General features: G+C 38.0%; 2 protein-coding genes and 1 long non-coding RNA gene across 8 annotated transcripts; all 3 read left to right on the forward strand.

Moving 5' to 3' along the window:
* The first annotated feature begins 6,239 nt into the window (after window positions 1-6,239).
* Window positions 6,240-14,025, forward strand: prkab1a (protein kinase, AMP-activated, beta 1 non-catalytic subunit, a). 4 transcript variants are annotated; one of them, XM_083568849.1, is made up of 8 exons: window positions 6,240-6,409; window positions 7,580-7,780; window positions 8,405-8,571; window positions 10,215-10,308; window positions 10,406-10,520; window positions 10,936-11,069; window positions 11,445-11,513; window positions 12,911-14,025. In XM_083568849.1, exons 2-8 carry the CDS (start codon window positions 7,631-7,633, stop codon window positions 12,986-12,988), a joined length of 807 nt encoding a protein of 268 aa, XP_083424975.1. In that variant the 5' UTR covers window positions 6,240-6,409; window positions 7,580-7,630; the 3' UTR covers window positions 12,989-14,025. The 4 variants fall into 4 exon arrangements, with proteins under 4 accessions (XP_083424975.1, XP_083424976.1, XP_083424974.1 ...); XM_083568850.1 differs by having other exon boundaries at window positions 6,243-6,409; window positions 10,912-11,069; window positions 11,445-11,590; window positions 11,630-14,025; XM_083568848.1 differs by having other exon boundaries at window positions 6,243-6,409; window positions 10,912-11,069.
* A 1,010-nt stretch (window positions 14,026-15,035) lies between these two features.
* LOC310740611 (uncharacterized protein) lies at window positions 15,036-23,024 on the forward strand. Its single transcript, XM_083567477.1, has 9 exons — window positions 15,036-15,191; window positions 15,772-15,919; window positions 17,865-17,998; window positions 18,154-18,264; window positions 18,720-18,777; window positions 21,187-21,302; window positions 21,399-21,546; window positions 22,532-22,665; window positions 22,773-23,024. Exons 1-9 carry the CDS (start codon window positions 15,143-15,145, stop codon window positions 22,889-22,891), a joined length of 1,017 nt encoding a protein of 338 aa, XP_083423603.1. The 5' UTR covers window positions 15,036-15,142; the 3' UTR covers window positions 22,892-23,024.
* On the forward strand, window positions 19,823-20,816 carry LOC310741238. Of its 3 annotated transcripts, XR_014537893.1 has the most exons (4): window positions 19,829-19,880; window positions 20,057-20,169; window positions 20,230-20,341; window positions 20,420-20,816. It is a non-coding gene; the product is annotated as an uncharacterized lncRNA (long non-coding RNA). The 3 variants fall into 3 exon arrangements; XR_014537892.1 differs by lacking the exon at window positions 20,057-20,169 and having other exon boundaries at window positions 19,823-19,880; XR_014537894.1 differs by lacking the exon at window positions 19,829-19,880 and having other exon boundaries at window positions 20,028-20,169.
* Window positions 23,025-26,826: the final 3,802 nt, after the last annotated feature.

Raw genomic sequence — 26,826 nt, forward strand, 5'->3', positions numbered from 1 at the left:
GAAGTCTTTCACTCCCAGAGGACACATCCTGGATCTGACATTCTCTGTTAAATATCAGATGTCCGTTTCGAATGTCAGATTGATTTATTCAGAATGGGTTATCATAGAATTGTGTCTGATTGCCTCCAGCCAGATTTTATACTCATAGTTGACGGGGGATGTTTTTTTTTTTTTAAATACCAATATGGCCATGTTCGAAAAAATAGATTCTAACAATTATTTCAGAAGTTATTTGTATTTCATTGTAATTTATTTACTTTTTTTTAAAACTATGGATACATTTTAAAAGTAAAATTTGGCCAAAATTGGACTAAAAGCAATATATATATATATATATATATATATATATATATATATATATATATATATATATATATATATATATATATATATATATATAAAGCCACTGTGCTCTTCAGTGCCGCAACAATCTATTTCGTAGCTTTCCCCAGATGTGTGCAACAATCCTGTGTCTGAACTCTGCAGGCAGTTTCTTTGACCTCATGGCATGTCTCTGATATTCATTGTCATCTGTGAGGCCTTCAATAGAGAGATGTGTGCCTTTTCAAATCATGTCCAATTAACCTTTCCACAGGTAGACTCTTATTTAGGTGTAGAAACATCTCAGGAACAATCAAGAGAAATGGGAGGCACTGGAGCTCCCAGCAAATGTTCATGCAAAGGGTCTGAGCTTTCTTATAAAGCTTATGTAGAATAAATATTTATACAAATCATTTTATCCCATTGTGACGGTTCCTTCTTTTTTCAAACGCACTAGCATATTTGTGGCCATCTCGTGTTTTTGGCTTTGTACTGTTACATCCTCTAACTTTTTGGCTGATGAGGTCACAATGGCATTAAATTATCACTTTTCAAGATTCACTCCAATGGGGAGTCTAATGCAAGTGCTGAGTGATTCAATGATAAACAACTAATATGACCAAATTTAATCATAAACAAGAAAAAATATCTGAACCAAGAACAAAAAAAAGAGGGGAAAAAAAAACAGGATTAGACTTTAGCCTGGGAGAATAACAGATACACAACACTTTACAATAACAAGAGAAAAACACAGAACTTATATAGAAAAACTAATCAGGGGAACAGCAACCAGGTGTGGCACAATAATAGAAGAAATAATAAATAAAAAAGAGTCTGGGTGCCCCCTGCTGTTCAGGAGGTGGAAGAAGATTGCGCATGGTGGCCATGACTGGTCACATAACCTTAAAATACACTATATGGTCTACAGGTTTGTGGACATCAACCATTAAAACCATAATACTTTTTAAACACTCCAGATTAAGTCTACTCTTTGCTGCTATAATAAGTTCCACTCTTATCTTGTCTTCTCTTCTCTTGTCTTCTCTTCTCTTGTCTTCTCTTCTCTTCTCTTCTCTTCTCTGACCCAGACGTCTAGACTTCTAGACGTCTAGACATCACAATTTCAAACTCGCTCAAATCCGAGCTTGACAAATTACGTGCCCATTTTTCCTGCTTCTAACACGTCGAATTTGAGTACAAGACGTTCACTAGCTGATTAATAAATCCCACCCACTAACAGGTGCCATGATGTAGAGATCATTAGTGTTATTCACTTCACCAGTCATAATGTTATAATGTCATGATGTTATTCCTCAGTGTATTGTTGATCATCATTCATCTATCAAAGGTTATTTTGTAAATGACTTTACCAGCTACATTTTTTTAATGAAATGATGAAAGATATTTTATGGTCTTACACCACATAAGCAAATATTTGTTGACACATGACCATTACATGTGGTAATGTAGCATGAAACCTGGAAACCTAAACCTCTTCCAGTATGACCTGTTTTGTGATAGAAATAGCAGGAATTAAAGAATTGGTAAATGATATCAGATGCGCTATAACTCTGTATGGATGGGATCAAATTCACATGTCGACCTGAATCAGTCCAGGTGTTTGCAATCGCTGCTCTTCGCTTTATTTTGTTCATCGTAAACATTACAGAGCAAAGTAGTTTGTTTGTAAGCACCTCTGTGTGAGCTGGATCCTAGACATTTTGCTAGTCGTGTAAATACCACTAACGATGTGCTTGGATTGTTCTTTAGCTTTGCATTGGAGCGCCAAAGCGAATGTGGCTACTTTCTATGAACAAACATAAACAAAACTGAACTATGAGGTGGCATCAGAAGGTTTGGAGCGAACTGAAGGCCACTTCAGAAGCTAGTCGAACATCTTCCCATAAGAGTGGAGGTTTTTTTAAGAGCAAATTGGGACTAAATGTAGAATGGGATGTTCAAAAAGCAGATATTGATCAAAAACATATAGTGAATGTATATAGTGAAATATACTTGTAACTGTTTACAGTATGTCAGTTTGATGACACGCTCAGCATGCGACATCACAAACGCATCACTTTTTAATGTGGACTCAGCTTTAGTAGCATCGCCACTCTACAGAGGCATGCTGGGTATCACAGAGAGATGTTTTTTTTTTTTTTTTCGAAAGGTCACGACGTGGGGGTTCTGATCCGATCCGAGTCCACCAATTAGTCTCGGCGGAACAGGAACCATGGCTGCAGCGGTGCATCCCGGCAGCACTAACAGCCCTGAAAAGGCCATGTGTCTCGTTTCTTTTTCAAAGAGCTTCCTTCTTAAAGCAGTTGCTGCCGTTTATTTTTATCCCTTGTTCAGCAGCAGAAAAAAAAAGAAAAAAAGAAAGACAGGCGTTTTGGTTTCTAGGAGAGGTGTGAATTTTGCTACAGAGTCACCCACACAAGCATAACACCGCATCAGGTACATACACTCACCCACACACACACACACACACACACACACACACACACACACACACACACACACACACACGTGTTTAAAGAAAGTCCTTAGAAGAGTTTACTGTTTATCACAGTAGTGTACACACACTCACACACCTACACCCCCCCCCCCCCATGCACACACACACATCTATAAACCTACACAGACACTTACACACACTCACACACATGATGAAAAGGTGAGTGTTTAGAAGTGTTCATTGTTTATCACAGTAGTGAACACACACACACACACACACACACACACACACACACACACACACACACACACACACACATACTCATACCTACAAACACACACACTTCACTGTTTAATAGAGTAGTGAACATACTTCATACTTCTTTACTTCATCTGTTTTTTGTTGTTTGTTTTTTTTGGACGCCATCATGAAACATTCACACAATTCTCTCTCCGAGCTTTTACAGACTGCACTCAGAGTCAGGAAATGTACTGAGATTTGGGATGAAGTGGAAAAAAAACGGGAGCAGAACCAGGCCTATAGTGCTTTATGGGTCACAGATGTGCATCCCCCCAACACACACACACACACACACGCAACTCGTCCTCCATAATTGTATGCTTTATGCAAATGCCTGTCTCTTGTGTGAGGATGAAGATGGTCCAACCAAAAGTCTACTATGTGGTCTGTCTGGACACCTGACCATAAGATAGGTATGTCCTTCTTTTTTGAACATCCCATTCCACATTTCGTCTCCATCTTCTGGGAAGATGTTTCACTAGATTTTGGAGTGTGTTTGTGGAGGTTTGTGGGAAATTCAGACACAAATTCAGGTAGTGATGTAGGTGAGGTGAGGAGGACTGGGGTCCAATCCGTGTCCCAATCTATCAGTTCAATAGGGTTGGAGCTCTATAACAGAAGATCTTCCACGCCAACTGATGTACAGAACACCATATCTTCATGGAGCCGGCTTTGGAACAGGTTCGGGTCTCCTTGTTCAAGTGAAGGAAAAAGTTGATCCTTCCACATCTAAAGATTTTCTAGATAATTGTGTGCCTTGAACTTTGTGGGCACAGTTTGGTTAAGGAGCAGATATGGCTGGAAAAATCAGGTGTCTCAATACTTTGGTTGATCCCCTATGAAAAGAAGAATCTTTTACGACTGGAGTCGTATTTATAGAGGAATCAGTCACTTTATCTCCCTGAAGCATCACATCAGCAGCACTGTTACATAACTCTGAAACATGATAAAAGTCTTAAACACACACACACACACACACACACACACACACACACACACACATTTGGAGGACCAGTCCCTTGCAGCGAACTCACATCCATATGCTTAAAAAAAGAGTGAAAACAGAAAATCACATGACCTGAACATTAATCTATTACTTAATCTCTTATAGTAGAAGGAATCTATCTAGAAGAAGGAGAAGAGTGCATTAATGGAGAAAGAAAAAAAAGGAAAGGAGGGTCCTCTTGCTTGTTAACCTTCAGTGAACGGATTTAACAAGCGCACCAGCCATGTTTCAGGTGTGAAAGTAAATATTGATTTGGAAAAACAAAATGTATTGAGGGGAACACGAAAGTAATCAACAGTGTTGTGATTCCATGAAAGGGTGTTACTTTTATCATCCACATGTTGAATGATTTCCTGTAATTAAGTTTAGGATTAGGGAATTATCACTGGGGTTAGCGGGTTAAGGGGTTGGGATTAAGGTTAGGGGATTAGGGTTAGGGAATAGAGTTAGGGGTTAGAGTTAGAGTTAGGGGGTTGTGGTTGGGGGTTAGAGGTAGAGTAGGGGTGAGGGTTAGGCGGCTGTGGTTAGGGTTAGTGGTTACGGTTGGGGGTTTAGTGTTAGGGATTAGGGTTAGGGTTAGGTTTAGAGGGTTAGGGTTAGGTTTACAGGGTTAGGGTTAGGTGTTAGGAGATTGGTGGTTATGGGGTTGGAGTTATCCTTTAGGTGGGGGGTTGGAATTAGGGTTAGGGTTAAGATCAGAGGGTTGAGGTTAGGGTTCGGGTTAAAGTCAGGAGGGTTAGAATTAGGGTTAAGGTTAAGGTTTGGGTCAGGGCATTAGAATTAGGGTTAGGGTTAAGGTTTGGGTCAGGGGGTTAGAATTAGGGTTAGGGTTAAGGTCAGAGGGTTGAGGTTAGGGTTTGGGTTAAGGTCAGGGGGTTAGAATTAGGGTTAAGATAAGGTTCAAGGGGTTGGAATTAGGGTTAGGGTTTGGGTTAAGGTCAGGGGGTTGGAATTAGGGTTGGGTTTGGGTTAAGGTCAGGGGGTTAGATTTAGGGTTAAGGTAAGGTTCAATGGGTTGGAATTAGGATTAAGGTTTGGGTTAAGGTCAGGGGGTTGGAATTAGGGTTGGGTTTGGGTTAAGGTCAGGGGGTTGGAATTAGGGTTAAGGTAAGGTTCAATGGGTTGGAATTAGGATTAAGGTTTGGGTTAAGGTCAGGGGGTTGGAATTAGGGTTAGGGATAGGGTTAAGGTTAGAGGGTTGGAATTAGGGTTTGGTTTAGGGTTATGTAGTTAGAAAAAGTGTTTTTTTAAAAACAAGATTTAAAATAAAATACTGCTGATAAAAGTACTGTAAGTGTTTAAACATGGTTTAAAGACTGCTTAAGAGACTCAGTTCAAACATCAAGTGAAAGTTTGTTCCACCAGCACCAGGGTCCCAGAACAGAGAAGAGTATTGAAGTAACACATACTTCAATACTATCCTTGTATCCTTAGAGATGTTGAGACCAGTCAAACAGTCGTTAAACATTGTACACAGTGTAAACAAACAAACTAACAAACAATTATGCACGTTTTAATCGATTATAATGAAATGTCCATCTTACAAGTCCATAAGAACAAGCTGTTACTAATGATAACAATATGGAGAAGGTATTAGAATGCATTAATATATAAACCTGTAGAAATTCTACAAATGTGATGACTAGAATCATTGGATTTTATTTTACACCTTCAATAATCCAGTTAGAATGATTTCCAAAAGACCTCATTTTCATTATGGTACAACCTTTACCTTTATTCTGTCAGCTTTATACCTCCATCTAGCGTCCACAAAGAGGAATGACAGGTTAATCTCCCTGCGCATGCGCAATGAATATGACGAAAAGTTATAGCTAAATAACAAAAAATGACAAAATGCTATATTCATGTGACTTAAAATAAAAACAGGATAAAAAAATGTCCTATGTAATAATAATATTAATAATAATAATATTAATAATAATTAATGATCAACTCAAGTTATGCATTTATTATGTAGTTTATTTTCAGATAAACGCAGATCAAACACGTGAGAAAAATGCTCCTTACTTCTAATCTTATTTAAAATGTAATGTAAAACCAGATAATATACATTTTATATTTATGTTAACATGCATCTGCAAAAATCGAACGATTATAAACGATTTGGCAACTTATAAAGCGCTATTTTGTTGTTGTTACTGGAATCTGGCAACCACGCGCAGCGCTGCAGGGGGCGGGGCCGTTCTGATGTCTTGCACCGAAATACGACGTGGATTTGAAAATAGAAATAAATGCAAAAAAAATTAGAGATGAAATTTAACATTTGTTGAAACGCAACTGTTATTTTTTATAACGCAAAAAAGGTAAGATTTACATGTAAATTGAATGTATTTTGCACATGCGTGAGTTGCACGGCGCCTTTGATGCTAGGACGCGATGCTAGTTTACTTGTTAGCATTATTGCTTACCAACATTGTTTTTTTTTTTAAATATATAAAACTAACGGCTTTTAGATTATAACACGTCCTCACCATGAGTTTGTAGATTTAAAAATAAATAGTGCCCATTATAAAATAATGTTTGCATAAATAAACCATGTACTAATATATTCATAGGCGCCCGCAGTGGCCGTGTTCCAAATTCCTCCTATACACCCTACATAGTGTACACTTCAGTGGGCTCGTGCCATTCAAGGTCAATAATCAGGGTAGAAAATAATGAGTTATTGCACCCCAAAGGGGCAAAAGTACAAATCAAAGTGCAATAAGTCTGTACACTCCTCCTGTATAGTGCACTGTGTGTGCTGTGGGATTAGGGGCGAGCCCTGATGTTCCTGGGAGGAAGTGTGTGTGTGTGTGTGTGTGTGTGTGTGTGTGTGTGTGTGTGTGTGTGTGTGTGTGTCCTCCAGTGTCCTTGAGCTGGACTTTCCTGAGTGATGAGAAAATAAAGTGATCCGCAAAACAAAAAAAAACATGAGCACATCATCCGATTGGTTGTTTCATCTTGTGATGTCACACTATCAACCCTCTTTCTTTCTTTCTTTCTTTCTTTCTTTTTGTCTGTCTGTCTGTCTGTCTGTCTGTCTGTCTGTTTCTCTCTTTGTCGTCTGTCTGTCTGTCTGTCTCTTTCTTTTTGCCTGTCTTCTTTCTTTCTTTCTTTCTTTCTTTCTTTCTTTCTTTCTTTCTTTCTTTCTTTCTTTCTTTCTTCTGTACTATACTTCACTATATGGACAAGTATTTGGTCAGTAAACGGACTTTTCCAGCTATATATAAGTTTGAGAATTTTAATACTAATATTTGAGGAAATTAGCTTCTGTTGAAGAAGCTGCTGATGAATGGAGAATCTAACAGCAGTGTGAGATCTCTGAGATCGGCCACACAGAGTCATCAGGGCGTTAACCGTGTTCTAGGAATACACTGGAAACCGAATGCAGAGAAGTTATATAAGCGTCAGCTGCACTAAAAAGTGATTTATCTGTTTGTCCACACTGTAATCGAGGTCTTTTCTGCTGTTTTTTATCTTTTCACCCACAGAGTAATCGAGGTCTTATCTGCTGACCGCACGGCTCCACTTTCAAAAGCACCATGGGAAACACAAGCAGTGAGAGGTCAGGAGTGGGGCATGGCGAGAAGGCCAACCGCAGGGACAGCCGCGGTGCCAAAGAGGGGGAGCGGCCCAAAATCCTCATGGACAGCCCTGAGGACGCAGATATTTTTCATGGGGAGGATCTCAAGGTACTGAGTGTTTACTTACAAAACAAAAAAAGGACAACATCATGTCTCCAGGGGTTGCAGAGTAACCTGAGTAGTCTTCAAGTTCCTTTCAGAATAAGTCTCTTTGATTGTCTAACACCAGGTTCTCACACTTTATTGTGCTTTCAAACTAAACTTGAACATTGTTAAAAACGCAAAGAAAAGTTATTTATCACTTTGTTTCTCTTTGTTTTGCGCAAAACTGTGAGTTGTTGACGGAAGAACAGAACAGATGAATAATGTCCTTATTAGAGGTCGACCGAATATTTTTTCCGGGTTGCGTTACAGTATGAGAGCGGCCTCTAGAGGCAAATCACCCACACCACATTCTGTTCGAAGGTTTTTTTTTTTTTTTTAATTCATTATAAATTGTAACTTTTTATTTATTTGGTGTGATACTTTTTGTCTAATTTTAAATGCATGCTTTTTATTTTCCTCAATATTTACTAATATAATGAATATATTCATATTTGTTTTATTTAGCACATTTTTTAAAGATATGTTTACATTTCTGCATTTATTTTTTAGATAAAGTAAGGTAGTTTGTGTACCTGTGTTAAAGGTATGTATTGTGCTGTGTTGCACTTGTCCTGCTTTTCACCTCAGGCCCCCTTGGAGAAGGAGGAGTTTTTAGCCTGGAGGCAGGACCTCGAGGCTGGTGATAAGGAGCTCTTGGCACGACCCACAGTGTTTCGCTGGACAGGTGCAGGAAAAGAGGTCTATCTCTCTGGATCCTTCGACAACTGGGCAAACAAGATCCCTCTAACCAGGAGGTAAACAAGGACATGGTATTAAACCGGTTTTAATCTCAACAGGCCACACGGACATGAGATGTGGAGTCAGCTGGAGTCCATCTAAAGACACACTCTGTTTTTAATGACACTTAAGTTTATATCACAGCACTGTTCAATTCTCCAATCTCTGAAATCACTTAATATTTATGCTGTTCTTCTAAAACATGTTTCATGTTCAAACATGTTCAATGCTCAAGTGAGGCTACAGGCAAACTACAGCAAATTACGGCAAACTACAGCAAATATTAAACAGTAAAGAGAAGAGGAGATAAGACAAAAGTAATAATGGAGCATAATGTTTATATATATATACACATACACATATACACAATATATATATTACCATTTTTATAGTAACCTTTCATTTACTTTTTAATTAAAAAGATGTAAAAAAAATATATATATATTAAAAAGAAAAGAAGTTTTCCGCCAAGACATATTATATATTCGATATTTTACCAGTGCATTCATGACCATTTTAAGACAATTCCCCAACATCCCCTTCTGAATCCAGACACAAGATGTCAAATCGGACCCTCAAAGCTTTACTCATGCCTCCCTTGGAAACTCTGAAGAACCCCAAACACGTGCTTCCTGAAGAACAAAAAGGACCATTTAAACACGTATCAACAACTAGAACAACACCAGAAACTGCTTTTACTCTGAAAATACATTTAGAAGTTCACAATGTCTCAAAAGAAAAAGTTCTGATTGAGTATTAAAGTGAAGGATCTCGTATAGCTGCTGTTGTCGATTTCAACAATACATACCTTTTACTACGTTGATCCTGCCATAAAAATGCTTGGCTTGGCTTTAGAAGAATGATGAACTAACCAACAAATAGATAAGTTAATATGTATGGAAGGAGTCTCCAGTGTATCAGTTTGGCAGGTGCTCTTATCCAGAGTGACTTCCATTTTTATTCAACCCTTCCTTCTGGGGCGAGGCCTGCAAAGCGACTTGGAATGAGCACTGACAAGTGGACCTTCTGCTTCAGCAACCTCTAAAGCGACGCTGCAGCACTCATGCGTCTGTTTTTTGAAGCAGCTTCCACACCTGACACAGTCCTCACAGCATGAGAACTCGACTTCTTTGAAGGACCCTTGCGAGGTCTGTTCTGAGTGGAACCTGTCTCGGAAAAACCTCTGTATGACCACTGTACCGTAACTCGGTACTGATCATCTTATCGCCTCGGCATCTTTGTGGAGAGCAACGATTCTAATTCTCAAATCCTCAGAGAGTTTTTACCATGAGGTGCCATGTTGAACATCCAGTGGTCAGTATGAGAGAATTGGACTCAAAACACCACATTTTAACTGCTCTAATACAAGATACACAAATTCGTATGGTCCTGTCAAGCAGACAAAAACATCAACATGATGAATAGAACATTGCACGGCTGTATGTTATTTTTCAGAGGACAGTAAATCCGTACTGCTACACAACCTGCACATTGACTCCTCTAAAATGTATCCAAATCTCATTTCTATAGTTTTGTCCCTTGAGAAGATTCACTAAAAGACGACTGTAAATTAAAGGAACGAACCTACGTTTTGTTTTTCTTCTACAGGTGTCTCATATTCTGTACTTGCGTATTGACCCTGCTCTTTTCCTTCATCCAGCCAGAATAATTTTGTCACCATCGTGGACTTACCTGAAGGTGAACACCAGTATAAGTTCTACGTAGACGGACTGTGGACGCACGACCCGTCCGAGGTGACCGACCCGCATTCATGCTTTTAGGAAAATCACGCAGATTTTCAGCGCAATCTCCTCATTCGTTTTTGTTGTTGTTGTTGTTTTTTTACGTTAGCCTGTAGTGACCAATCAGCTGGGTACCATAAACAACATCATCCAGGTGAAGAAAACCGACTTCGAGGTGTTCGATGCGCTCATGGTGGATTCGCAAAAATGCTCGGACATGTCAGGTAGATTTCATCATTTATATCGTGGATTTTAATCAACCGATATTATTATTTTTTTAATGGATACTGGATTTAAAAAAAACGAATCTAGTCCTGAACTTTAGTACAAAAATAAAAATGTGATAATTAAAAAAAATATTATGAATATTTTAATTAATATATAATTCAGGGTTCCTCTGCTTCTAGAAAGTACTTGAAAGTTTCTTGAATTTAAGACACATGGATTCAAAGCCTGAGAAAATACTTCAAAATAAATATCTTGAATATTTAAATATTTAAACAGCCTTTGATGCTTTTGTCTTTTTTTTTTTTTTTTTTTTTTTTTTTAAACAAATATACAAACTTACTGTTATTGTGAAATAATCAGCTCAATAATTTCTATTTGATGTCCCAGGCCTTTTCCTTAATATTCCTTCAGATCTCTCAAGTTCTCCTCCTGGACCATACCATCAGGATGCCTACGTCCCCAAACAGGATGAGAAGTTCAAGTCTCCACCCATCCTCCCTCCTCACTTGCTGCAGGTCATCCTCAACAAGGACACAGGCATCTCCGTATGTGCCTTTTCTCTTCTGGGTCTTTACAGTATTTCTTGTTCATGCTTCCGTTCATAGCACATTACAGGTTCTTCTGTGCTTATTGAACATCCCGTTCCACATTGTGTTCCTATTTGCTGCTTTAATAAGCTTCACTCATCTGGGAAAATGTTCCACTTGATTTTGGAGCATAATGACATCGTCATGCTGGAAATGGTTTGGGTCTCTATAGTTGAAATGAAGGGAACAACTTTTTGGAAACACTGGCTGGAAAAATTAGGTGTCCCAATACTTTTGTCAATATACTGAATCTTATTTACAATTTAATTAACTATGAATAGAAACAATTCAGTACACTCAGCACTATATACTTTTTTCCCTCTCCCTCACCAGTGTGACCCTGCATTACTTCCCGAGCCCAATCATGTGATGCTGAACCACCTCTATGCCCTGTCCATTAAGGTAAGAGATCCGTTCCAAATAAAAAATGAAGGACATAAAAACCAAAGGTGACCTGGAACGATTTAGAAAATGGAAAGGCCTTTTTAATGATCACTTATTAAATGCATTCTCAAGAGCCTTGTCTCACAAAAATCGCTGTTAAGCTCCTACTGACAGGATTCTTCTTATTATTCCAGAGAAGTGAAGAAAAAGGAGGCATCTAAAGTCAGTTCATGGAGCCAAACCAAAATGGAGGACAGAGTAGAAAACATCTACATTAGAAAATAGCTGGTGTGGCAGAAACTAGTGATTTTTTATTTTTGCCCTAGATTAATACAGAAGGTTATTTGATAAGCGATTATGTTAAACATCTGTAATCTGTCTGAAGACACACAATGCCGAACAGGACACTCAAAATGTAACACACAGATTTATACTAACGAGAGAAAATCCACCAAAACACCAAACCTGTCCAATCCCGATGTCCATGTTATATGATGGACTGTGATACTTATAGCCTGGAGGAAATTGTTTTACTCTTAAACTTTCGAAAAGGTTTTGAAGTTTTTTTATTTTATTAATTAATTAATTTAAAATGAACACAAATGAGGTATTGAGGTTTTAAGAGGAAAAAAAATAATCTAAAACGTATTTAAAATTTTCAGTCAAATTGTATACCAAAACTGAGCTTTCGCCATGAACATGAACATAGAAGTTGACATGGCGCTAAAAAGAGAAAGAAAGAAAAGAAACCGATGAGACAATATGAGAAAACTTTGAGTAGATATCAATCAGTACAGTGTATCATGATGTTAATACACCATATGGACACCTGACTAAAAGGTGTGTATATATATGTGTGTGTGTGTGTGTGTGTGTTTAATTTTATTTTTCCCAACACCCCATTCCACATTTAGTCCCCATTTGCTGTTATAATAACCTTCACTCTTCTAGGAAGTTAGATGTTTGAGTGTGTTTGTGGAGATTCATTCAGCCGCAATGGTGTTAATAAAGTCGGGTACTGATGGAGGTGAGGAGGCCTGGGGTGCAGTCAGCGTTCATCCCAAAGGTGTTTAGTAGGGTTGAGATCAGAGTTCTATAGCAGGAGATCTTCAACTCCAACGCTTTTAAAGCATATATTTATTGTCCTGCTGGAACTGAATTGAGTTTCTGAGTTCAAGCAAATGTGCGCCTCCAACAATATAATTAATGAAAAGATGAAAACCTGCTGTGATTGAGATCGATCGTGTCTGAGAAAGCCTGTATTCCAAATCAGGTGTCCCAAAACTATATCTATGAAAGTGTATATTGCATTGTTTACCATGTCAACTTGATTGAACAACACCGTCATGGGGAAAAAAACAAAAAATATTTTATCTCGTATATAAAATATACATCTCTATTTTTATCATTCCCAGGATGGAGTGATGGTTCTTAGCGCCACACATCGCTATAAGAAGAAGTACGTCACCACCCTGCTCTATAAACCCATCTGACACCGGCAGCAACCTTCTTTCTGCTCAACAACACCAGTCCACTCCACTACTGAGAACTAGTGTCCAGTGAAGGCGTCTTATCCTGTCTATATTTATTTATATATACATACAATTTATGGCACTGGTTGCCAAATCTAACCATTATAAACTAGACCAGTAACGTAGACAGATGGCGTGGAGGAGACCAAAAATATACCTAGATTTAGATCTTTAAGGTTCTATCATAAAGAAAGGATGAAACACTCGGGCGTGTGCTGTTACATTTTGAAATGTTTTATTCCGTAGTGAAATGCCAATGATTACACGTTTATTTTTTATGTATTAAGAAGTTTTTTTTGTTTGTTTTTTTTAACCCGTTAATAGTTACATCATGGTATTGAACGTGTCGTCAAAAAAGCGACAAACTCTTGACCTCTCGCTGACACTGGAAACGGCTTTCAGAAATGATACCGAAAACTTTCACATCGATGACTTGAAATTTTTTTTTTCCCCGACGGGCACCAAGTCATGCGATTATAAACCTGTGACCTGCAACCCCCACGAGTGTCCGAACTGCCGTTCTAGAAAACGTAAAAACGCCTCCTGACTAATCCAGAATTCAGGATGCGGAGTTACGTTTTAAAATAGCAGTATGAGATGACGGAGACTGAATCGGTGCTCAGTGTGAGGTATATGTTTGTTGAAATTGCAAAATGTGGAAACAAAAAGGGAACATCGAGATTATGAAACGTGAGACTTGTTACTTTTTTAACATAGAGATCATTTTACAGAGTTTATGATTTAATACAGGTTGTGCTCGTCGAAGAAACGAACCAATTTGTGTGTAATCTTTTGTTCGTTTACTTTCGAATAGTCAAAGCATTTTGTCATGATTTATTCAGTATTTTTGATATGTATCTTCTTCTCTGACTAATCATCAGCATCTAGATTTGTGTTTTTTTTTGGTACAGCATGATCTTGTCTAAAATGTAACGTACGATCTCAAAGGAAGAGAATCAAAAACCTGACTGTCAATAAACCTTTTTATTTAAACCCCATAGATTTTTCTGTTTATTCTTTGGGTAAAAAAATAACCAGCGTGACCATGGACTAAATATAGATTCCCAAATGAGCAAGCCAGATGTCACTGAGATGAGGAAAACCATGAGGAGAGGAACCAGACTGAAAAAAGGGAAGCTATCATTTTCTGGGAAAACACCAGATAGTGTAATTATTAATTGCAGTGTACAGGTTAGGCATGTGCATCTCCAAAACTGAGGTTTCTGAGTTATGCATAGCCAATGATACGATACGTTAAAGATATTAATGAAGCAGCTACAGATGCGATTTGATTCGACACGATGCGATGGAAAACACGATGCTAAGCAATTCAGTGTGGTACTGGTTCACTTTAATTTCTTTGGTTTAGACAAACAGCAAATAGTCAATATACCTATGTGACTTCTAACACATGGCCCAGGCTCTACCTCTGCCATGTTAATCTGTATTCGATGTGACTCTCTGGACACGCCTCAGTCAGGTTGAGACCTGAATATAAGCTGTTCACTTAACAGTGATTGGTCGCCTAGTTCGAGTGAAGAGAAAACGTTATGCTATCGGATTCTAAAATATCCTATACAATTGTGGACCTCCACCTTTGTGGTAAGGGTTTAGGGATTGGTCAACATTACAGGATGGATGGATGGATTGACAGTACAAGGAACCCATGTTGGCTCAAAAACATTCTGCGAACCACCAGATTTGTTGGATCAAGTATGTTGGATCAAAAATTTTTTCTGACCAGCCAGTCCAAAAACTCATGATCTAGCATTTCTACTTGGTGGCATCTCTTCTGCCATTATAATGGACAATATATCAAAGGAAAAAACAAAAAAGTGAATCCAGGAAAACGAAACAAACCCAGAACGTGTTTCCCGCTTTGTGTTAGGGTATCATTCAGGAGTTCCCCATCATATGGGCGTATCCCGATGTGAGATAAAGTTGACTTTGTCAGCTTGTGAGAATTTCCAGCCATGTATCCACATGTTCACTGAAATTAATGCACGTCCAAATCTTCGTTATCTAAACAGGTTGAACCTTTCAAGGTTGTGTTGTGACTACATAAGGAGAAATTGCTGAAGCATGATTTCCATGTGAAACTCTCCACAGGACGCCATGAAGACCCTCCACACTTTTCTCCTGCTAGTATTTGGCCTAACTGTTGGCAAGTGCAAGCTTTGTTTTTTTCTTTAAAACTGATGGTAGACCAGTGGAACTAAAAATCCTTAAAATGCTGTTAAGCAGAAAATCTGTGACGGTCTGGACATTAGGGTTTGGTTTGTTTTCTGGTTGTTGAATTTCCAAATTGAAAGCAAACCAAATTGGTTAATTATGTATAACTTTCTTTCGGCTTCTCCCGTTAGGGGTCGCCACAGCGGATGTTTGATTTGGCACATGTTTTTACGCTGGATGCCCTTCCTAACGCAACCCTCCCCATTTATCCGGGCTTGGGACCGGCACTAAGAGTGCACTGGCTTGTGCAACCCTAATGTCTGGGGTTGGTTCCCTATAACTCATGGGTCTTACACAATAATTTAATGATTTACTACAAAGGTAATGAAAATGCTGAAAAACGCAGCTTTGAGATAAAGCTAATGATTTTTATGATAGAAATTCTGGCTTGAACCATGTCTCCGTCTGGAATCTTTGTGAATCAAGACTTATTTTGTGTGTGTGTGTGTGTGTGTGTGTGTGTGTGTGTGTGTGTGTGTGTGTGTGTGTGTGTGTGTGTGTGTGTGATTCAGCTCAGGCTACTGACTACAAGGCTCTGTGGCAGTTCAGGGCTATGATCATCTGTGTCAAGCCCGATAGCTGGCCAGCTCTAGACTACGCTAACTACGGCTGCTACTGTGGTTTGGGAGGCTCAGGAACCCCCGTTGATGAGCTGGACAGGTTCAACATCACCTTTAATTGCTTTGCTTAAGCTACGATGAATTAAATGCTTGTTTGTAGGTGTTTAATGTTCTGTCTTGCTTGATTGCTACAGTATGACTTGAATTGTTCAGGGCTAGTTCAATCCTTTCTAAAATGTAATTATCCCACACCATTGCACGACATTGTACAGGTCTCAACTGTAAGGTAGATTTTTTATTTTAGAGCATGCTAGTTCTTTTTTGAACATTTCGAGAGATTGGCAGAAGGCTGCGATCAAGTTATATCATTTGTTTCCTCTTTTTCTTCTGTGGCGTGAGAGCTCAGGGTTAAATATTGGACTTCTAATCAAAATTGCTCAGTTGTATATGTAATATAGTTGTAAATTTCTCTACATAATAACATCTGCCAATATACAATAAATATTATGTATATTTCTTTTTTTTTTTTTTATGGATTTTTGTGTTATCTCTAAATAAACCATAATTTGCTAGATACCTATATACCATGTAACATATATACAGTAGCTCTATTATTCTCTTTTATGTTTGAGCTTTAGATTAAGATTAGGATTATTGACTCATTGAGATTTGGGGTACATTAATGATTTTGACCCAACATTTGGTGCACGATGTCACATAAAAACAGACTTTTAAAAGCTGATGTCTCTGTGCCAGGTGGTTCATCAATCGCTGATTTTGTGAGAGGTTTTATGTGGGAAATTACTCTCCAAAATAGCTCAATCTATATATATATATATATATATATATATATATATATATATATATATATATATATATATATATATATAAAGCTCAAATACCACTGACTGACTCACTCACTCATCACGAAATCTCAAAAACCACTGAATGGACTGCAATGAAATTTGGAACATACCTTCCTCTTGGGTCTTAGGTGCTCACTAAGAAAGGGTTTTAAAAAATTCGCCCTGGATCGCGGCTAACTCGCGAAAAATGCGATTTCTCACGCATTGTAAATTCTTCGAAATAACATTACAGATCCTAATGAAACTTACTACATTGTTTCTTATTAGATGTTAGATGCACGATAAAAATTATTTTCAAAGTAGTTTGCCCTGTATCGGTACTACAAAGGGGTAGTACGTTATTTGTTGACGTTACGTTCTGATCTCTGATCATCCAGTCCTGCTCAGTGTTTACTGCTTATTGCCATATTGCTTAGCGTTCTGCCTTCCGTAGCGAAGCACGGGTACTTTCAGCTAGTTTCTAATAAAATCCTCTTGCAGCAAACCGTTTTTTAACTATAACAAATAGTAAATTTTTGTCATATACTGTTATATATATATTTTTTGTTTTGTTAATTTATTGTTACGTTTAATGTTGTAGAATGTCTGCAAATTTCTTTACCAGTATACATTTAGAATCATGTATATTCATGAATAAACAAAAATTATAATAATAATGCTAATGATTTACTACAAAGGCAGCAAATATAAAAAAATGTTTTTAAATGACTGCTTAGTATCAGAAACAGGAAAAAAAAAAAAAATGCAGTTATTAGTTTGCAATGTTTCATCCAGTAGTGGACACCAATAAATCTTAAATCTGCACAGCCTACACACACACACACACACACACACACACACACAGGTTGGGATTCCAGTCTGTCATATAGCACCATGCACTGACATTTGCACAACCTCATTCATACCTTGGGACAATTCCTCTATTTAGCCAAGCCGCCTACTACTAAGTTTTCAAAGTTGAAGGAAAACTAGAGAACCCAGAGTACATGGAAAACTGTAAAGCTTCAATTAGGTTCAAATCTTTGTACCATTAATCTGTGAAGTGGAAAAACTAGCTCCAGGGCCCATATTCTGCCCAGGAATGGAAATAAGCAAGCATTGGGAATACTGGCTTCTGAGACCTTCATAGTGGGACTTCCACCATGAATTACTGAATTATACCGTTCTTTCCAACTGAAGATGCTGTGAAATACATGACAAGTGCTACAGTGATGCCATGCAACACGAAGCGTGCTGGCCAATCCTGGACAACCCTTACACCGAGATCTATGCCTATAGTTGTGACAAAGCAACTAAGACAATAACCTGCAAGAGTGAGTGACGATCGATGAAACCTTTCTATCATAATATTTTACAAGTTCTACAAACTGAACAATGGTAGTGAGTAGTAGTATTATATAAAATTGTAAACAATCCTTCCTTCCTTCCATTCATCCCTATACCTTCATTTCTTTTTGTACATACTTAGGCAACAACAACAATTGTGAGATGTTCATCTGCGAGTGCGACCGGAAGGCTGCCGAGTGCTTTGCTGTTTCTCAGTACGATGAGGCGAACAAGAACGTATCCAGCGACCGCTGCAAATAATCATGTAGATTATTGCGTAAAATTACACACCGTACCAAACAGTAGAGCTAGTAACTATTAACACTAAACATCTAGCCATTTAATGTTCTGTGTCTTACTCAGCGATTATTTTATATCCATCAGAAATCAGTTTTACTCTTCATCTCGTGAAAAACTTTTACTCAAGCAATAATCAATAAATGACTCATGATAACAAGCAGCTGCTGGGATTTCTCATTCAGTTCTCTTTTTCCTTTCATCATTATTCCTCTAATGTATTTAACATTTTAAATTGTTGTATTTATTATGCCCAGTGTTTGGGCAATGGTCTCTGATTAAGTTCTATTTTTATCAGCTTTATTCTTGCCTAATTTTTTACCTATAAACATTTATTTATGTATCCAGAGCTATTAACTGTTTCAACAATTTATTTAATAGGGCACAACTAAGTCATATTCCATTTGTCAGATGTACATTACAGCGTGGTACCCAAACCACCGGGCCGTGGAATGGCACCGGCCTGTGGGTCAATTGGTACCGGGCCGCACAGAAAGAATACATAACATACATTATTTCCATTTTTATTTATTATCTGATTCTAACCAATGTTTTATTTTGGAAAATGACCGGATTCTCTCCTCCACATCTGTCTATGACTCGCTCTTGATCCAGGTCATGATGCCTAGGTCACATGTCTTACCTCCATCTGCTACCTTCTTAAAGGGGCTCCGGCCGCTAACACATAATACATTACCACTAAATTCAAACCCCCAAGCGAGCAAAATGAACAAAAAACAACACAGTGGATTCAAGTTTATTATTATATTTAGAAAATACCAGTTTTTATGCCGTTGTATCATTTTATTTTGTCTGTGGTCTGTGGCGCAAAAAAGGTTGGGGACCGCTGCAGTAGAGTGCAGGGAAATCATTTCTTTATATACTTGTAGGGTTAAAGGCTTTGCTCAAGGGCCCGAGAGTGGCATCTTGGTCATACTGGGGGCTCCATTAATAACCCAAAGCTGCGACTTCCCCTACTGTATTAGTTTAGTGATGTGTTCTACACTGTTTCATACATTTACACAGGACTATCAGAAAATTAAAGATATGTTTTTCATCTTTTTCTTTAACCTCAAACCAAAATATTTTCATTATATAAGGCAATTAAAATTTCATTTTAATCGTTTTCTATTATTTGATACAATTGTAAAAGTCAATTATATTCAAGACAATTATAAAAAAAAAAAATAAATCACTGTTGTCTTTTACAATAAATTTTTATTAGGAAACCGAATTACAAATGACTGTCTACTTGTTTATTTTTGCTTAAAATTTCTTCCACTGTGAACAAAAGTTCATGCCCCGATTGAAAATGAATGCTTATATAAATAAACGTATAAAACTTCATACTTTATAACGGCGTTTTTATATTGCTGTAAAAAAATAATGTAAAGAAATTATTTTTTATTGTACATTTGTGCAAACAGAATTGAGAATTCAGTAGTGGATAAAGGAGAATGTATCAGAGTTAATGTCAGAGTGGGATATTTTAAGTAGGTGGATGTCTGTCTGAAAGCACCAGGGGGGTATTCCAGAAAGCAGGTTATGTGACATACCTGGGTATGTTTAAGGGTAAGTTCGTGGATAACCTCAACTTTCGGTTCCAAAAACGGAGGTAACTTTCTGGCTATGTATGTAACCATAGCAACTGACTCTCTGAAGATAACCTGCTCCCGGTTATATATATATATACATGTATTCATTATGTGCACACACACACTTTATACTTCCATAACTTTCTGTTTCAGGGTTTCCAAATGTAATTGGGTGCATTGATGGCACTCACATTCCTATTAAAGCTCCACCAATAAATGAGGGAGACTATGTTAATAGGAAATCTATTCATAGTATCAATGTGCAGGTAACAACTTAATTGTTTCCCTTCTTAAAATCATTAGTGTCATTACTTTTTCCTAACTAGGTAATATGTGAGGCAACCCAAATCATTACCAATGTCAAGGCAAAATGGCCAGGATCTGTGCATGATGCCAGAATTTTCCGCGAGTCATCATTATGCCAGACATTTCAGCAGGGTATGTTTTACTTTATACAATTGTTTTTTTTTTTTTTCCTTTTTACTATATTTTTGCTGTACACTTCAATCATTACAGGACAGTACAATGGTTACTTGCTGGGGGACAGAGGATACCCTTGTCTGCCCTATTTAATGACACCCTACCCTGAACCTGAGCCTGGACCACAGACACGGTTTAACCTGGCTCACAGCCGAACACGGGCCAAGGTGGAGATGACTATAGGGATCCTCAAATCTCGGTTTCAGTGTCTGCGTGAGCTCCGGGATAGTCCAGAGAGGGCATGCGACATTATAGTGGCTTGTGTTGTGCTTCACAATATTGCCACTATAAGAGGAGAGAGCTCCCTCCTTGTATTGAGGAAGATGGCCCAGAGGAACACCTACAGATTTTAGAGGCCAACAGAGACGGAAGACTTTTGAGAGACAGGATCTGTCAAAATTACTTTTATTAATTTTTTTGCACTGGCCTGCCAGGCAGTTTATTTCTTTTTTTTTTTTCCTGAAAAACAATAAAAGTAAAATTCAATAAAATGTTTTTTTTTTTTATATTGCTTTACACATCTCTCTTGCTTTAGCCGATGCAGCTGTATTGCTTCTTTTTAATATTATTGGCTTAAACTCCTCATAAGAGTGCATTAATACCTCCAACTCCGCCTCTGTGAAAGACGCCACTCTCTTTTTTCCGCTTCGAGTTTCCATGGTGACTCGTGAAATCGGCGATCCATTGAAAATGTCTTTACATATGCACCGTGCACGCGCATGACCTCTGGGTAACCATTTGGAGGTTGATTAAACTAACTCTTCTCAGGTGTTTTGGAACCGACATACCGGAATACCCCCCAGGAAACACAGAATAAAGCTGGCAGTAACAAGACACAGGGGAGACTCATCAGTCGACTCGGCTCTCGAAATGATCCTGTGCTCTGTCTTCTTTCTCCTGGTGCTCAGCTTTAACACCGGTAAGTGCCATTTACTTTTATTTGAAACACAACATGTGGTCTCATGAAAGACCTGTCCACAAATTCTTGTCTTAATGTGTGTGTGTGTTGATTCAGCTCAGGCACTTTCCTACCTGGCACTGTGGCAGTTCCGAAACATGATAATCTGTAACATGCCTACAAGCTGGCCAATCCTGAGCTATGAAGACTACGGCTGCTTCTGTGGCTTGGGAGGCTCTGGTAACCCTGTTGATGACTTGGACAGGTTGGAAAGCATCAGTTGTATTTCATATTTGCAATTGATGATGATCAATTGAACATAATAATGATAAAATCCTCAGATGTTAAATAATAATAATAATAATAATAATACTAATACTGTTAGATTTTTATCAAGCCCAAACAAAACTTCATTCTTGGAGATGTTTTCTATGTGATCATCGATGCCCATGGTGCCTTTTCTGATCAGGGAAGAATCACACAGCTCACAGTATGGCGCACATGTTCTTCTTTAGCTTAATGCAGATAATGTGTGTATGTTTGTGTGTATGTGTGTATATATATATATATATATATATATATATATAATATTTTGTAAATGCAATGCGCTTCCGACCGCATGAGCAAAGTATCACAAAATCCCAGTTGGTTATGGGCAGAAAACGTAATTGAGTAGCTCATCTCTTTTCTGGTCACCTGGTCCGAGTCGTTCGTTCTTGCCTCACGTGACTCCACTACACAATGCAGATAGATTAGTTGGTTATTTTTTGGTTTTGTTATCATTGTTGCAATAATTATGGGAGTCACGTGACAAAAGAACTAAACCTGAACCATAAAATATGCAAGATGAAGCTGCTCATTCTGTTTATCATAATTTGTCCATAATAGGCTGCATTGCCACATTTTGGTTATTGGAACTATATCCAAAGTTGGTGCATGCAGATGTGTTGGAAGTCTGAATATTGAATGTAACATTTTTTTTTTTTTATTTTTGATCAAAGGAACGCAATGAACTAAACGAATTCGGAAAATTTTCATTTTGATGAACGAGATTCAAAGCACCAAGTCAGTAATATGATCCGATCTTCAGATCACTAATGCCTTTATCTCACTTGTACAACTGAGGATTAGTTGTTCAAGTCTCTGCTTGCTGGGGATTGAATTTAAACTTAAGACCATCTAAACCAAATGTCAACCTTTTACCCACTGAGCTCTGACTGCTGTTACACAGTTCTCTCCAATGCTTACAGATGCTGCCAGGTTCATGACCTCTGCTACGGTGAAGCTTCGAAGCGTAAATTATGCCGGTGGCTCATTGACAACCCTTACACAGAGAGCTACGCCTACGACTGTGACAAAAAGGCTAAGAAAGTCACCTGCAAGAGTAAGTGATTATTTAAAAAAAAGATTCAGCTTATAAAAAACTTAGAGTGGGTATAATTGAATTCTTATTAAATTACTTTTTTTTTTTTTCCCCTTTCTCCTTCTCAGAAAACAACACGGTTTGTGAGATGTTCTTATGTGAGTGTGACCGGAAGGCTGCCGAGTGCTTTGCTAGATCACAATACAATAAGCAATATGTGAGACTGCCTGAGGTTCGCTGCAAATAACGGTAACCGGGATCTGTTCTGGAAATCACGTATTGAGCAGTTTTGCAGTGAACCTTCCAAGATGAAATGACTGGCACATGCTTCATGTAGTTCCATCCTATATGTATTACATAAAACTGTTTCTAAAACTGCACAGGTATCTGCCTTGGGTTTATTCAGTCCCTCTCAGGTGTAATTCAAGCATTAATTCAGCTTCAATAAAAAATTGTTTTCCCAGTCATGCACCTATGCTGATGCATCAAAAAAGCTTTAGTTTACCCAACGTTCTTGGACACCACTGCTAGTTTGCACACTAATGCAAATTGTAGACCATATTCACCAATTCCAGTTAGAGCTTTTTGGTATTCACTCATGGGGGAGTGGTAGCTCAGTGGTTAAGGTGCTGGGTTATTGAGCGGAAGGTCAGTTGTTCAAGCCCCGCTATCGTCAAGCTGCCACCCTTGGGCCCTTGAGCAAGGCCCTTAGCCCTGCAGGGGCAGACCATGCGCTCTGACCCCAGCTTGCGAGTAAGCTGGGATATGCGAAGAACAAAATTTCACTGTGCTGTAATGGATATGTGACAAAGCCTATTCTATTCATACCAAGAGAATATAACCCTCAGCCGAACCATATTCGAGGCTCTGTTCCAATTACTGATTGATTAGAAATCAGTTGCTGCATGGATGATTTATAGAAATAAAGTAAATGGTGCTTAGTGAACATAAAGCATCAGAAGAAAAGCTATTGGTTCTGCTACTACTACAGAAAGGAAACAGTGGATGGTGCTATAACACAGGAGATGAACTACTGACAGTCATTACATGGTAGATTGTAATGCACTGAACATGCTGGAAGAAGCAACATGGTACAATATACACGATTTTTTTTTTTTTTTTTTTTATATATGTAGTATCTGACAAAAGTGACTTTAAAAGTGAAATTAAACTTGGACTTGTAAACCTGCAAAGCCACACGTCCTATTCTTCATGTTTATGTTTTTGTCTGCTAAGCAGGACCATACAATTTTGTGTATCTTGTATTAGCAGTTACAATTTGGTGCTTTGAGTCCGATCCTCTCATACTGACCATTGGATGTTCGACATGCACCTCATGGTCAAGACTCTGAGGATTTGAGAATAATCATTATTGCTCTCCACAAAGTTGCTGAGGCTCTAAAAAGAACGGTAACCACAGAAAAGTGTTACTGTACAGTGGTCAGGGTCATACAGAGGTTTTCCGAAACGGGTTCCACTCAGAACAGGTCTCGCAAGGGTCCATTAAAGTAGTTGAGTCCTCGTGCTGTGCGTCAGGTTCGGACGCTGCTTCAAAAAACAGATGCATGAGTGCTGCAACGTTGCTTTAGAGGTTGCAGAAGGTCCACTCGTCAGTGCTCAGACCACGTCAGTGCTACGCCACTCACTGCAACAAGTCGATTTGCATGGCGACATCCCAGAAGGAGCCTCTTCTGTATCTGGCTCACAAAAAAACAAGTTTGCTGAATCACTTGAACCATGGCTTGTGGTCTGACAAGATTAAAATAAACGTTTGGCTCAGATGCTGCCAGCATGTGTGGCAACGCTCTGGTGAGATGAACCGAAAATTGCCTACAGTCAAGCATGGTGGTGGTAGCAACAGGGTCTGGGGCTGCATGAGTGCTGCTGGTACTGGGGAGCTGCGGTTCATTGAGGGAAACATGGATTTTAACATGTACTGTGAGATTCTGAAGCTCAGTTAGAGGATGTGTTGTACAGTATATAGAACTAGCTTGATTATCCAGCCCACCATATTTTGCTATTTTCAACTTCTTACGCCAATTAGCAGAGTAAGAACTAATAATGATGTCCTGTTCATAGCACCGAATCCACAGCTCATAGACCTGCGTAGGGATTTAATTTCAATCTTATTTCGAGCTATAGAAATTGCTGTGTGGGAAATTTCTTTGGTGAAAGTGAAACAAAGAAAAAGGAAAAGAAACACCTGTGTGCACCTCTATATAAAGTGGTGAGGGTCTGAAGGACCTGAGACATTTCCCAGCATTAAACACAAATCAATCTTGACACCATTAAAGTTCATTTTAGCATTTTTGTTATTCGTTTTTTTTTTCCACTGCCGGAATCCTTTAATACGTATTAGGAAAGAATTTAAAGTTTTATGATGCCTATGACATCAGTGAACACTTCTTCAATTAAAATTTTTTGCCCAAATATGGACATGAGCATGGTATGATGACCAGATAAAGGAAGTCTGTTATGCAAAATACGTTAGAACTGAACTCTGAGTATTTCGTCATCATACCAAGCAACGACTTGCTTGCAGAAAAAACTTCAGATAACAGTGAGTTTATGCAACTTATCAGCTGCCAGATCGGTGACTGTACAGTATGTTATTGTCTTCAGCATGACTGACATAAAAAATAAAGGACTCTCATGAAAACTGAAAAGTTATGAGATAAAATTCCAGCACCACCAAGCTGCCACTTCTAGACACAAGACAAAAGGTAGCTAGACTGCATCAGCAAGATCTCTATAAGGTAAAGATTTCAAAGCAGTCTGGGGTTTCATGATGTGCTGTTCAAGCTATTTGGAAAAACCAGCAAAGAAACAGGAAATATTGAGGATGCATTGATAGGCCAAGAAAATTGAATGCAGAGGATGAAAGACACATCATGCCAAGTTCTCCTCAACAACAGATGTCTGGCAGTGCCATCGGAAATAAAAAATGGCTGAAACCTATTGGACCTAGAAAAGTCTGTCCAGAAGTATTTTTCATCGAAGAATTCTGTCCGAAAAACGATATGTAGAAAAATACTAAACTACTGAACTATGCATGAAAATCTTTTTTTGAAATATTTAGCTCTAGCAGGAAGTTGTTTGCCGAAGGGCTGGAGAGGGATACATTAATGAGTGCAGCAGTGAAGCATGGTGGAGGTTTCCTTGTCAGTCTGCATTCATGCAAATGGATTTGGAAATTTGGTCAGGATTAATGGTGTCCTCAGTGCTAAGAAATACAGGTGAATACTTATCTATCATGTAATATCATCATGGAGGACAAGGACTACAAACATACAGCCAAAATCATGAACAATCTTCAGCGTAGAGAACAACAAGGAGTCCTGAAAGTAATAATTTGGGCTCCTTACGAAGCCATGTTAATTGTTAAAAAGAAATAATTAACGCTTATTTTTGAGAGCATACTTTCTTTCCACAGCTGCCTAAATATTAAAATAAATAAAATAAAAAATAAATAAACGAATAAAGATATCCTGGTCCCTGCATATAAAAAATATTTTTATTTTTGTTATTTATTTATTATTATTATTATTATTTTTTTATTATTTAAATATTCTGGATAAAATGTAGAGAAAATACAATTATTTCAAGTATTTAAATAATTTGTAATTAAATAATTCAAAATAAATAAAAAAATCACTCTCTTTTAATTGGTTTACTATTTTAAACTTTTAATGGATGCATTTTTTTTCCCATTAGAATCTTCATTAGACACGCCCATGTTGTAACAAGGTTTATTAAAATACAGCAGGGCATGTGATGACTAGAAGTACAGAATTACATTATGTGTAAGTGTGCTACTTAGACTGGGCAGAAATCTGGTGAGTGTAAAAAAGTATTATGGTTCATATGGTTCATATTTTGGTTTTTATGTCAACAAAAAAAAAAGCAAGACAAATTCCCAGGTACATTTTTAGACTCACAGCAACCCTGGCCAGGATCTGCTTACTGCAAATAAATAAAAACCATAGCTCAAATACAGTTAACAAAATCAAATAAAGCTGTGGCAAGAACATGAGTTACTATCATGGTTCTTGTAAGAGTGTGTGGTGTAATGGTTCTGAGGAAGTGGTAGTTTATTGGATAATTTGTACTCAGTTAACCTTCTGATCAGAAGGTTGTGATTTTAAGTCTCAGGACCACCTAACTGCTACTTCTGGGCTCCTG

The sequence above is a fragment of the Silurus aristotelis genome (assembly GCF_946808225.1).
Source record: "Silurus aristotelis genome assembly, chromosome: 18".
In the NCBI taxonomy this organism is placed as follows: Eukaryota; Metazoa; Chordata; class Actinopteri; order Siluriformes; family Siluridae; genus Silurus; species Silurus aristotelis.